Below are 14,470 nucleotides of genomic sequence, written 5' to 3' on the forward strand. Positions count from 1 at the left end.
GTATTTTTGCCCCGGAGGTAACTAGGGATTTTCTGCTCAGGAAATGGCTTTAGAATGCTCAGTGAACTTGCAGCAATAAAAAAAAAGGCGTGCGTGGTATTGTATATTACTACTTCATTCGTGGGAAGGCGTAGCCGTAACCAGTGACCTCGACAGGGTCCGTGCAAGGCGTACCACAGCTACACCTCATCGCAACGAAATAGGCACAGCACTATTATATTGGTATAGAGGGGCTTGGGCATCACTCTGCTAACTCTATATATGAAGCCATCAATCTCGTGGAACAGTGTGCGGCCTGCTGAACCAGCGATGCCTGCGGTGAAGCATCACTGCTTTAGTGTAGACATCAATTAGTTTAACATCTAGGGTGAAAAAAGTAACTATAGCGCTTCCTTAGCGGGCAAAAACTCGGGGTCTTGATCTGGGCTCTATTAAAGCGATGGGTTAACAGCTGCCCATGAAGGAAAGCGCTTATCCCTACCTTCATGGCACCTTGGCGCTCCTCGTTGTATTGCACCTTCTGCCAGAGCTCTGAGTGCGACGACTGTGCCCTGAAGAAGACTCGCTCCTTGTCGGCCTCGTCCACGTGCCAGTCGGCATTCTCATGGCGCGACGCCATCTCGACGCGGGGCAGCTTGAGGCCCGATGCGTGCACCCATGCCAGAAAGCAGAAGGGCCCCGTGGTCGACAGCTCGAGCCTGGCCACCGACTCGTGCCAGGCGCTCTTCGAGAACTGCACTCGGCTGTACCAACCATCACCTGCGCCGCCACGAGGACACACTCGCGATGACTAGACTAATATTGGCCGGTGGTAGCGTGGTATAGAAGCTTCGGCTCACATTGCAGCGAGCCTCAATTTCTCTCGCGCTTTGAAGCGTACTGCGTGTGCTCGCGAATGTGTCAGGAGGTGAATACTGACGAAATACTCCTGATATGACAGTTATGAAGGCTGCTAATGTTGAACAGAGCGAAAAGTGCAGCTTCCCAGACAAGATGGAAGATACCCGTACACGCACAGCCATGAGCAGGCTCGTGTGGAGTGCTCAAGCGTTGCTCTGGGGCGCAAAGGAAGCGAAACATAAAGCAAGTAATGCGTTTAACACAATGTTTGAGCTCCAGCGAACGTGCTCAAAACGTAAAAACTCCACTGGCACAAGCACTGCGGCAGTAACAGAGGAGCTGAGCAAATATTCCACTATCTTTGCTCCGCAGCACGCTGTCAAACCTGTTCGCGATACTTCGCGCGAAAAAAAAAATGGGTTCAGTTACGGGGACGCCCATTAAATGATGCAAACAGTCTGAACAAAAATTTCCGAGGCACAAATAAGCGAAAATACCCGATACTGCTATTCCTAGAATGCTTAAACCTCCTTTGGTACAAGTAAGCCTCGTCAATCAGAAACGAAAAGTACGGAAGAAAGACTGCGGCTAGCTGTGTTAAGCACTGACCTGTGCCGATAGTGTGATCGATGGTGGGTCCCTCGTCGACCAACTTTGCTCGGACGGGCACGAAGCAGTCGCCACCCTTGCAACTTGACGAGAATTCACACACGCCGGTTTCAAAGTCGCACTCTACATCGGAAGCACCTGCATTAGAACGGGGGGGGGGGGGGGGGGGGGGATAACATCCTGTTTAAAATGAAAATCTTCGAACACTGGTTAATACCACCTATACTAAAAACAATGTGCTATCGCGCTGTGCTCTGCCTGCCAAGCACTTCAACACACGATTTCAACGTTTGAGACGTGTGTTGGAATTGCGGAACACAACTGGAAAAGCAGCTTCGCAAGCCTTCATTTCACTCCGTCTAAACTCCATTTCTTGAGCAACAATACGCGCAGCATTAAAATAAAGAAAGGAATAAAAGAGCGAAAGGAGAGTTTGAACGGATTAAATTCGCATACTCGAGGTACCGCATAATCGTGAGAACATGAATGCTATAATTGCAAACAGTTTTAAAGCCGTTCAATTTCAGAAGAGTATGCGGCGCTCAGCACTCCTTCAGGCACTCTATATACGACCCGCGGACAGCCCTCCTAGCGTGCATATTATACGCGAGAAAAGCTCTGTCCATGAATCACACGCACACCTCTTTCTTTCTTCCAATGATGTGCCAGGTATTTCATCAGTTTTTTTTTTTCCACCGGTAGCAACATTGACTTCAAAGTGAAAAAAATATTTAATTATGCTTAAAGCTCACGCAGTGTTCTGAAGAGTGTTTACTTTGGGGAACTGAAAGTTTTTTTCAGGCATTTTTAAGTGAAAAAAAAATGAGGAAAACCCAGTTCGCAGGGCGTTTTATTTTTTTCATCTCGATATTATGATTCTTAGAGCTATTGATATTACCTACCAAGTAACCTATTACCATAGTACGAGTGGAAAATGGTGTGGAATCGTGAAAAAATGGAAGGAAGAGGGCGGGGGTGGGGGGGGGGGGAGGGGACGTTGAGTAAACATAAGCATCACGGATGTTTCACTCCCATGCCACTTTGGGTAATGGATGGTAGCTTACCTTTGCCGTCGCAGGGCTCGTGTTCCCCTCAGGACACAAGATACGCACCATAGAGCGATTATTTGTGGGGCATACTGTTGCCCAGTAAAGCTACTAATCGCGTAATTATTCAGCCAATATCAGGAAAATTACTTGTATCGTCTCTCGATTCAATGGGGCGCAAAGCGACCTAACGGCGCTACTGCATTGAGAAAATGTGTGGCTACTCTAATCTGGTATTTCGAGATAAGAAGAGGAGTTATAAAACTCCAGTCATGGGTAATTTGTACGAAAATTAGCGTATTTGATGTTTTTAAATAGCAGTGTCTCGCACCTCTCTGGTAGCCTCGTTTACGAAAGGCTGGAGTTCCTAGAGAACTTCGTTCAGAGCTCAAAAACTGTTTTCACTCTTCAACCATTATTAGAAAACCTCCAGATTCTTGCTGCCAGAAATGGGCAAAAAAAGTAGCAGAGATGGCTGGCTCATGCTCTACTGAGCTGCAACCGGTAAACATGAGGCGACCCCACCTATAACTGCCTATAGGAGTAAAATGAGCACTAACCGCTGTAATATTGAAGTGCAGTTGAGGGCTAATTGCACTATAATAGCTATTTCGCTCTTAGTTTGGGGCACCATACACTCATTTGCTTTCGAAAATTTTTCTCGAATGTGAGCAAAAAAGGTCGTTCTCAACGAATCCTTCGAATGGAAGAGCTGCAACGCACTGAAATAAACAGTAGCATTGTCTTGGTATCACGAACATCGCTGAGATTTCTGGGCGACAAGAGAATGTTATCAAGTTGCTGTGCTTCGGGGACGCTGACTATCGGCTACGAATGAAAATTAGCAGTGTAAGCGCATGGCTGTCCATATACAGCTGGAAAGTGCTAAAATGACGCTAAACGGAAACATCAAACTAAGCAACGCCGAGAGATTATTCCTGAGGAACACTACTGGCATTTTTTCTGTGCGGAAAGGTGGCTGCGTTGCTGAGAAAACCGTAAACGAAAGTATCGAAACCTCGAAACCCTTCTACCTCCAAAGCGCCTGCGAAAAATGAACTGCCGCGACGTCGTTTCCATGACATCTTTGGAATCCGACCACTCACAGGCGCCACTCACTTCCAAACATCAGAAACTCAGCCGGAAACCGAAAACTGAAAGCAAACAGGACAGTGATCATGGCGACAAGGTGCAATTGCCAGGCCGCCTCCGACCTCCCCTATTTCGATGGGGGCTCTCTGCTTGCTCAGCTGCATCGCTTGCGTCTGCGTCTCGTTGCGACGCGCGCGTACGATAGAAATAGGATCCGTGGGTCTAAACAAAACAACGTGGAGTTATCGAGGGCAGCCGCAGACTGCAGAACGAGATGCTTATCGTACTCACGCATGTATACATCGGCGACAATAACGTGAGCGTGTGGCCTTCGGTGCATTGCGATCTGTCGTGAAGTGTACATCCTCAAAAGCATGCGAGCAGCAGTCGCGCTCTAACGCATTTCATTCAATGCCACATCTAAGAGAAGAATTGCACGCTCATTTCTCATCAAACGGCACAGTGTGCTGTCGATTATCGCGTGTTTGTTAACTACGCAGTAAATATGATCGCAGACAACCCTTGTGCTTGACTGTGCTGCGATCGTTGGGATTTTTGCGCTCATGGGTTGCAGACTTAAACGAATCAGGGTACGTTCCGCCCAGATGTAGTCTGCCGCCTGCCAGCTATAACTGCCCACAGCAGATGCACGCATAAGCTTGAGGAACACGCATCAGCTGGCTAAACTTTTTTCTCAAGGGAAACCCTGCCTTCTTACTTCTTCTCAGAAAATTTTCCGCACATGTGAAAGCATATTCGCCTTTTCACTGCGCAGAAAACATGGAAGACCGCGCGCTCCCATAGCGCTTCGCCCGCTGACGACATGCATATGCGCGTGCCTGCATGAGCATGCACTAAAAATAAATAAACAATCACATTGCAATTTCGTAACGCCCGCAGCCTGCACAAAGTAGCCGATTCGACGGCTCAAGTGAGAACTAAACCGCTTGACCGGCCGCGTAGCTATCACACACAGCGTGAATGCGGCCGAGAGCTTCCGGTTCTGAACTTGCTGCGTGCAACGGCTACACGCAGCCCGAGTTCACAGAATGCGAGGCGAAAGATACAGCGTTCGTGTTTGTGGCTAACATCCGTCCTCTATTTTAATTACGAGACTCTTCGCGTTGTCGGCTGTGCCCCTCGCTGCGCTGCTTTCCTCGTATTTCGACAGTAATTGCCCATCGAGACGGCGAAACAGCATTCCTCCAGAAAGCTCACGAAAGCTGACAGCAGGTATACCTCACTTTAGCGCAAGTTTCTGGCTTATAAAAGCATTTTTTTTTCGCTAAAAATGGCATATTAGCTATCAGGTGACCCTAACCTGTCAGTCTATAGCCTGACTTTGCGTTTTCCTTTAGCGTCGCTTAAAAGCAACAGGGAGCGCTCGGAAGATGTTAATGATGACGGCTGACGCGCTCTGGATGCCTGCGTCTACGCAGTAAGCGGTTCACTCTCGGACTATGCTATGAAGGCCTTCACATCGAGCTCCTGAGTTACTGCTCCAGTTGTTAAAGCAGATGATTCCTTTTCCAAACTGGCCTGCGGTTTCTTTACGCCTTTGTCGGAGTTTCTTACAAAGAAAACGCCTTCGAGGGTTATTGTTTCTAGATGCGCTGTAAGCTGCGTGCTCAGAGTGCTTTGAGACGTTCCTTTTTTATGAACCGCTACCATTAAAGGGCACTCAGGCTTATGGGACTTCACAGTAAAAAAAAGTAGTCCCCCCTTAATTTATTTTTTGTAGCTGTGCTGAGTCTTTTCTCGTATAATGAAAGGTCAGATCCCGGTCTCTGTCGCATCTGATTCCTGCCTTCCTCACGAAGAACTCAATCTGAGGAGCTTTTTCTCGCAACAGTCCTTGAAGCCCGATGACAAATGCCCTTCCTTATCAGTTTGGGCGATGGCCATATATTGGAAACAGTGAATGGTTGTTGATAAAAATACAATATGACTAGAAACTGCCTGAGCGCTGCACAACGCCGCAACAGTGCTGATGAAAGCTTCGATAAACAGTCCATCCTATGAAATCAACGCAGAAGCAAGCAATATGCCAGAATATTGCTAATGGGCTGAACAATGGTACATTGTGTACATCAGTTCACAGGAAATATGCGTAAACTCTGCTAGATGGTCTGAACAATAACGCATTGATCAGCGACACAGCGACCCGTCGTATTCCTACCCATTTAGCCGGCATTCTATCCGAGTGACTAAAAGCGACAATAACAAATAAAATGCATGGACGCTAAGCGGAACATAACACCTGGTCTCTTACCTCGCCCTGGAGAGAGAGATAAGAGGCAAATAAAGTGAGTATTGTAGCAATATTTTCATCGAGCTGCGGCAGGGAGCCTGGTAGACCATTTATCATCAGCATCTTGAACACTGTCTCCTGTTCCCTGTCGGCGGTGCTCATCTGTGTGCAATCGCACCCAACACTCACCGACTGCACTTGTCAAACACCGACAAGTTTGATGTTTTATGCTGTCGCTGGCGCGACAGAATCACCAGGCTGAAATGGAGGCCAGTTTGTCACCTTACCTTCCCAGCTAAGCCTGCAAGGGCAGTTATCACTTTCCAAATGGAACAACATTGTCCCGGGTCTGATGTCAGATACCGGCACTTGTGAAAGGCTCTTGCAAATGATCCTAGAAAAAAGACGAGCCTTCGTATTGTAATCTGTCGACCTGATATCTGACGCCCGTACGAAGCACGGCTGCACGTTCAATCAGGATACACTTCCCCTCGCGAAGCGCAGAGCGAGCCGGTGCTTCTGAAAAAGTTAGAAGAATAGGGCTGTGTGCCCGCAGTGAAGCCTGCCCCCTCTCCCCGTTTTTTTTTTTTTTTGTGCTATGCATTACGGCGCATCGCTGACGGTAATATTGAGAGTGAATATGCACGACCATGCATGTCAGGAGTCAGATCGTCTAATTGTCTCTGCGGTTGCTGCGCATGACCAGTAACAAGCGGGACGCAATATAGACTGAGATGGACTTCAATGCGTGACATTTTTGCTCTAAGGCAGTATTTTAGTATAGCATTTTATGTTCCCTCACAACTCGGTGCTCATTAAAGAACCCAGGATCTAAATTATCCTTGAGCGCTGGCAACGTCTTTGACAAAAATTACTTTCTACAAAAAGTCGCACTTCGTAACTGTCTCTTTCATTACCTCGGATCAAGCATGTTTTTTATAAGCTCAGCTCACCCACCTCAACTGCAAGACTGTTAAGATGACATGACCAGCTGGTAGCGGTATACAAGAGCTCAGTTTTAATCTTACGCTCAAATGCCTTCATTAATGCTAGGTATTGAGGTGACAGTCCTCATTCATGACCGCGCCACGTGCGGAATAACGCTACCAACCCGACGCTTAAAAAAATGGGGAGACCACAAAGAGTAAGCTGCCTGTCAGGAAAAGACGGAGACTCAACTCTGAAAAAATTCCAGCCCCACTCAGCACCCATGGACCCAGCCGACCAGCTGGGCTATACGGCATGCCATGGGCTCGCGAATACTGTGCAGAGTTTGGTCCGTTACCCACGTTTACACGAATCGAGCCCTGTGAAAAGGACACTAGACAACGATTACTTGCCAGCAGCAACTAGGAAGACAAAACAAGCACTAAGCAAGGTAGGAGAAAAATGCATTAACATAATATTAGTAGATAGATAGATGAAAAGAGGGGGAAAGGCAGGGGTGTTAACCAGAAAGGCTTCCGGTAGGCTACCCTGCACTGGGGAAGGGAATGTGGGGATTAAAGATGGAAGAGAGAAGGAACGGGAAACACAGTCACAATCTGTCAATCAATATTAGTACATAACAGAAAAGCTCTGTAACCTGCAGATCCCGGTTTAAAAGCACTGACGTATGTTACGGTTTAGTAGGTTTAACGTCCCTAAAGCGTCTCAGGCTATGAGGGACGCCGTAGTGGAGGGCTCAGGATAATTTCTACCACTAGGGGTTCTTTAACGTGCACTGACATTGCACAGTACACGAACCTCTAGCAATTCGCTTTCACCGAAATGCGACCGCCGCGGCCGGAATCGAACCCGCGTCTTTCGGGTCAGCAGCTGAGCACCGTAACCACTAAGCCAACGAATTAGAATGTAGAGCCTCGGCGTCTAGCGCTTTGTTGTTCTCTCCATAGTAGTGTTTTGTATCCCATCAATGGCCCCAATGTGCCCTTGTGGCGGATTCAGCTCGCAGTACCCAGGACGTTAGGCAAGGCCTGCTCGCTATCAGCTATATTGTTCACTCGACAACGTGCGCCGCATCGATGTGAGGCATCGCGTTGTGAAGGAGAACAGAGAAAGATAAACAGCTTCCTTTTAACAAGGAACAGATATGTGTTATCAAGATTAATTCAACCGCTTGTTGGACTCATGTTGCTTTATTTTCTTATCTGATAGGAAGGTTTCCTTCCATATTCGAACGAGGCGGAAAAAAAAATTAGTGACATTGCGTCAAAGAATGTAAGTGCTGCTTCCTCCTCTTTTTTTATATTTCCCCGGTTCAGGGGGAAATGCCGCTAGCGAAACCTGAACAAAATTATCCTTATCCTGGCAAAGTGACCCTAACTACTTAGTATCATTAGACATCAGTTAATGTTTCAGTATCTCATTCATTGTACGTACAATTCCAGCGCTTCTTTGAACACTTCTACGTCCACTACAAGGTTATTATTGCCATCACTCCATATTTCGAACCAAATGCGCGAAAGGTTCGCCGAGGCAAGATCTCTCCAAAACCTCGAGGAGTGATTCAAGCTTGTAGATTCACACACGAACGGTAATAAACAATCAATGAAACAAATGCTCCGGGCACGCGATCACGTACCACTCCATGTAAAAGGCGAAAAGCGAGAGAGTAATCGCACGGTAGCAAGCCTCAATTCATTTTCACGCGGCAGTCGACACATATTTCAAGCTCTTAAGCACGACTACACACGGAGGAAATATGCATACCTCATTGCACTTGGCATTCAGCAATCATTCGTAGTTTATTTTCTTGCAGGAAATTTCTTTTAATTTTCACATCACTTCTGGGTGCCGTAGTACTACGTAAATGACAATTTCCGCGTCAGGCTGATGCCTAAAAATTATGTGCTACCATATTTGATCCTGTGGTGCTGGCGCGACAAGTAGCGGCATGGAGGGGTGGGGGGTGTGGTCACGGTGGGCGCGGTTAACTTTGTTGCCTTCTCCCCTCCCCAGAGGAGAGCCAAAAATCAGGGAGTTTTCTTTCTTTTTAAGCACGTGTCTTTGTGACTACGGGGCACGGAGCATTTTTTTTCTTTTCCTTAATGGCCGTGCAAAGGACCGCTGGTTGGAGTAACATTTGGGACAAACCGGACATCACCGAGCATTACATCCTAGCCTTAAATTCTGACATAATAATACGGTATTTATCCGCACATTGCCCGATACGTCGTGTGGGCTGACCTCCTACCTTCTGCAACAGGAAGAAGCAAAAAGAAATTTTCAGTGTACTATAGGTCGACCAACGCAAGCTCCAAGCTGCCAGCACGCAATTAAAGTCGCCGGCGCAGCACCCCACATATCGGAGCTGCAGTTGCGCCGTGAGAAAGCATCGGAGACGGGCACAGCGCCAAGCGCGAAAACGCGTTGTTCCGAGGAACGAGTGAGAGACTACGCCAGGCGTAAACAACCTCATTTCGTTCTATTAAAATTCAGCATACAGGGCGGTCGCAGAGCCACTGATGTCGTACTTTAGTAATCCTCCATGGACGCACGGAAAGCTTGGCGCTGTTATTTCACTGAGCGAAAAGACGCTTTCAAAGCTTTCGCCTCGCTAACTTATCGGCGACATCGAACTCGCGTGGTGCCGCAGAATTTTCTGACGCCTCCGCTCGTTTAGACAGTCAAAAGCAGGATGCGAGGGATTTAGATGAAAGGAAAGGCGCAGTGTCTGCCTGACTTCTCGACGAACATTTCAAACACGCCGTGAGGGAAGTGAGGAAGGCGGGGAGTGAAAGAGGAGATAGAGGCGCCGAAATGGAAGGCTCCGAAATCGCTGCGTAAAGCGTTAAATTAGGCAAAATTTGTTTGCTCAATTTTTGCAGTGCTTGCATGTCTGTATTTGCAAAAAGAAAGAGAAAAGCAGCAGAGGCAATAACCCTGTGCACAACGGCAAGGCGCCGCACATGTCCCTGCCCAAATTCAGGGCAGGGACATGTTACTCAAATTCACCAATCCCTGAGTGTCTGCCGCCGCTCAGCAGCGTCATCTTAACAATATCTGATCCGCTTTCGCTCGCTTTAACGCGTTACAGAGTAAGCTGTAACCTACGCGTGGTTTTTTTTTTCTTTTTTTTTACGGCGTGGCTTCTAAAACGCGCCATCGGTGCGGTAATGGCACGGGGGAGATACATGTTTAGTTCAGTACCATTCATATCCGAGGGTCATTTGCGCGGCCCTTTTAAAGACGAAAGGCGCGTGAAACCCAATAGTGGTAGCACCAACTGCACTAATTAGTGAAGACTCGAAAACGGCCAGAACGCAGGTCTTTGCGCAGTGACGTCTTTGGCCTCGTGCGCTTCATTCAGTTTCTGTGTTCGTAGCCAAGTTCGCTCCTCGCCCTGGCCTTGATTCGCTTTTCGTCGATCTCCGAATTTTGAGAGCGTGATCTTGAGAAAAAAAAGCGGACCTATTCGCTAGTAACTGCGGCACTAATATTTGCCTAGCTTTAAACATACCATGCCAGGCAGGACTGAAGTGGGCGATCACAATTAACCTGTAATATCGATTCGCAATAAAAATACAGTGTGGAACATGCCCGCGTTTGTATACTTAGGGCCAAAAAAAAAAGGAGCGCTTAGAATTTTGTGGTGACTTTGATAGCATGGGTCCTTTAACACTGTATTCAGGAACAGTGGGCCTCGCCTCTTGAATTATAACTTGGTAATAGAAAATTTCGGTTATTATACAAAATGACATCATCATTCAGCGGCATCCCTACTCCGTGGAAACAGCATTTCTTTTCTTCTCGTCCACAAGCTTTCCAGAGTTCATTTGAGCAGTATGCACGCTGTGTGCAGAGTGCCCACAATGAGCAGAGGTAAGTTTGTGCATAAGTGATAACACGGACAAAAGCAATATCTTGCGTGCCTCGACATCTTGCGGCTTTTTGCGCTCTGCCGTGCGTGGCCAGCTTCGCGGTTAAGTTCGTCTGGCTTCGTTTGTTTTCGATTTTATGAAATATACGAATTTAGTAGCTACACCTTGTTAATGTCGACAGCGGAAAGAACGGCGAACCCTTTTCGCGCCTGCAAACAACAGCACACAAGACCACATAATGGGCCACGCTAAGTACTAGACTGCCACTTGGGATAATACGAACGGCGATGCGAAGTGTGTACGTTACCAGCAAAGGCCTGCAGCCAACAGAGCAGCCCGAAGGTCCGCCAGAGTAGACAACGCCGCCCCATCCCGGGCAGCTGCGCGTTGCACTGAGCACGATAGCCGAGGGTGTGATAGAGGTGCGTGGAGGTCAGAATGTGCTGCTCCGGGGGGCGCTCATCAATTTACGCTTAAACCACGCTGTGTGCAGGAAATGAGTCGAGTCATTATTGCGCGTCTTATCTAGTGCACCTAGCCATATTGGGCAGAGCCACAACAGGCGCTTTTGTAATCGCGTATCTGAAACCGACAAAGGAGAAATTAATTAGCAGTTCGTATTGTAATTTGGCCCCTGATAAGAGGGCCCACCGCTGAAAGAAAGGAAACCATGACTATGCCGCTGTTGCTGCGCCCACTCGTGTTTAGGCAATGTCTGGCCGGATCAATAACCTGTATTTGTTGACGGCGGTTATCTTTGTTTTTTTCTTTTCATTCGGTTTCCCAAACTGGAGTTTGTGGTTCGCGTAAAGAGTAAATGACTTCTCCTCCTCACATCCCGCGAGCAGCACGAGAAGCACTGAGCTGACCTGGAAGCACTGACGCACAAAATGTGAGTGGCTTCAACAAATGCCAGACAGCGACGGTATAGTCCCAAGTGGTGTATGCACCATTGCATGAACACGCACGATGTTTCTCGTAATACGAGTCGTCAAGGGTTTGGAAATAATGGTGCATAATGGGGGAATAAAATAAAGCAGTATTACTGGTAGCTTCCAGTGCACGCGGAAAAAGTCATTCGTTTATTTACTAATTACTGAACTAAACTGAAAATTTCAATTATGAACCTTGAGACCGCCGAAAGATGCATCAAAACCGCCATTTCCAGTGACCTAGCAGCACTTGCCGCGTTTGCTTTTTCGCGCGCTCCGAATGGCACGCCCGAAATCCAAGGTGCTCATGAGTGCGGCATCTCGCACGCGGGGGGGAGGGAGGTCAGCGGCTGCGGCTACGCCCCCGGGGCGCTCCATGGGAACGGCCATTGTGCCATAAGCTACAATCGGAGGTTTTTGAAGCAAGTGTTCGTGTCCCACACATTTTGATCTTCGATCAGTTCCATGAAGTCGTCAGAATAGTTTCAGAATAAAGGTGAGGTTACAAAAATTACACCATCCGCCTCTTTTATTTTTGCGTGCTTGCGTGCGCGCCCGTGTGTGTGTGTGTGTGTGTGTGTGTGTGTGTGTGTGTGTGTGTGTGTGTGTGTGTGTGTGTGTGTGTGTGTGTGTGTGTGTGTGTGTGTGTGTGTGTGTGTGTGTGTGTGTGTGTGTGTGTGTGTGTGTGTGTGTGTGTGTGTGTGTGTGTGTGTGTGTGTGTGTGTGTGTGTGTGTGTGTGTGTGTGTGTGTGTGTGTGTGTGTGTGTGTGTGTGTGTGTGTGTGTGTGTGTGTGTGCGCGTGTGTGAGTGTGTGTGTGTGTGTGTGTGCGTGTGCGTGTGTGCGTGCGTGCGTGCGTGTGACGCTCTGCAACGTCTTAATTGAGACTTTTCAGGTACCTGAAGTGGTTAAAATTTGTGATAAATTAGTTATTAATGAATTCACAAATGAAAATAACCTTAATCGTTGTAGGTATCTGCCACCAGTAGCACAGTATGTTTTTAAAGAAAGCGCAACACAATTTCAAAAGCCCAAGCTCAATTTAGGCGACACACCTTGTATCTATTGGCCGCGTAGAAACGGCTACTAGATGAGAAAAAAAGAATGCAGCTTTGTACTGTGTGGGCGCGACGTGATAACATACGCGTGCGTTACCATTCGCTCTGTAAACAGGGGGCTCCCAAGAGTCTCGAACGTCCGCTCATCGCCATGCCAGATTTTTTTTTTTTTTTCAATTGAATGCAGCTGGCTCAAGAATGATGCAACGCACTTCCTACTCTGTGGTTGCTAATGCTGCTGCTCTTTGCACCATTTGTCCTGCGCTCTTGACTGTTTGGATGGTAATCGAGCTCCACACAGGAATGCTCTATGCAATAAGATTACATAAGCGCACCTTTCGCAACTTCGTAACTGCTTAAGCTTCCGACACTCACTTGTCTCGTTCATTTCCTAATTTGCACTGTCTTTTCTGACTGTTTGCAGCTCAGTTACAAGAGCTCCTGCGATTCCTCGACGCTCTGCAAAGTTCAGTTCCGCGGCTGATGCGTCCATTTCACATGCCGACGCATGCATCCCAGGAACAGAGTCGGCTCTTCACTGCTAAGTCACAGCATTAAACCTCTTCACGACTTGAATTCTTAGAGAGATTGTGAGCAGAGCCGTATATGACCTGCAGTCATTCCTGCCTTTCAATATGAATTTGTTCGAGGCAGGGGTGCCCAACTTATTCTCCTGGATTTTGCCGATATTTTGAATTCTGCTTTTGAAGTTAATCAGTTCGCGTGTGCACTGTTACTGGGTGTAAGCAAAGCGGTTGATAGTATATGCGATAGTGTTCTTATAACTAAACTTTCATTGGCCGGATTTAAAGGGGTCTTATTGTTGTAACTAACAACTTTTTTTTTATATAGAATAGACCGCATTTAGTCTCTCATCGAAATTTTACAATGTCTTGCTGATATCAAAGCTATCGTACAACAGGGTTACATTTTGAGCCCCTTGCTATTTAAAGTTTTTGTTAACGGTCCAGCCTACCCTGTACCGGCTCGCCTTTTTCAATATTCAGATGATGCGGTTATCCTTTTTATTGCAAAGCACTTCCTGATGCCATCAGTGATCTTCAGAATGCTTCTTCAGAAAAGCTATGTGGATCGGTTTGACCAAAATCTGAATATTAATGTATGTAAAGCACAACTGATACGTTTCTCTAGTGCTTTAAAGAAACTTGCAATCGAGAGTTCTTTAATATCGCGTACATAGGACTGTGATCCCTGTTCTTGCACACACCACCAGGCAATGCCCCCCGTCTGAAATATCTAGGATTGTTCATTGATAGAGGTCTGGCTGGAAATTGGCACCTAAATTATGTCTGTAAGAAATTACGAGATACTTCTTGTCTGCTCTTTGATATCAGATACTGTATGCCGCTTTCTTCCAGGAAAACAATTTTACACGCCTTGGACTAAGGTGTTTTAAGGTATAGAATAACTGTTTACGAACACTGTTTACTGCGTTGGCAGAATAGACTTGACGCCATCTTAAGCTTGACTGTAAAAAACATAGCTTATGATCTAGAACATGCAACCGATGGTGATGGATTTGAACCTCTAAAGTTACCGAATTTCAATTCTCTGCTGTTTGAAACAGTTGTTCCAAAGAATATTTTTTTCTAGTATTCTCAATGGCATTGCTCCCACTTGTTCCTTGTTTCGCACATTGTGTTAAGTTTATTACTCCTATCGTGATGTCGATGTCCTATGAACAGTCCCGTTACTCGCTGTGTAGTTCTTGCGTATTCTTGCTCCAGTGTAGTGTACTTCCTGGGCCTTATCTCTTTATAATAGAGTTTTAATATTTTGTTTTGTGTGTATTATTATTAT

General features: G+C 46.8%; 1 protein-coding gene across 1 annotated transcript in view; it reads right to left on the bottom strand.

The window, feature by feature from the left end:
* The window catches only part of LOC144114074 (MAM and LDL-receptor class A domain-containing protein 2-like), a 79,726-nt gene extending 68,609 nt beyond the window's left edge, over positions 1-11,117 (bottom strand). Inside the window, exons 1-3 of the mRNA XM_077647532.1 lie at positions 10,969-11,117; positions 1,450-1,587; positions 482-759 (exon numbers count right to left, since the gene is read on the bottom strand). Coding sequence (XP_077503658.1) covers positions 482-759; positions 1,450-1,587; positions 10,969-11,032 — 480 coding nt within the window. The 5' untranslated portion in view covers positions 11,033-11,117. The remainder of the gene's footprint in view (positions 1-481; positions 760-1,449; positions 1,588-10,968) is intronic.
* Between the last annotated feature and the right edge of the window lie 3,353 nt (positions 11,118-14,470).

This window comes from Amblyomma americanum, chromosome 1, assembly GCF_052857255.1.
Source record: "Amblyomma americanum isolate KBUSLIRL-KWMA chromosome 1, ASM5285725v1, whole genome shotgun sequence".
Classification (NCBI taxonomy): Eukaryota; Metazoa; Arthropoda; class Arachnida; order Ixodida; family Ixodidae; genus Amblyomma; species Amblyomma americanum.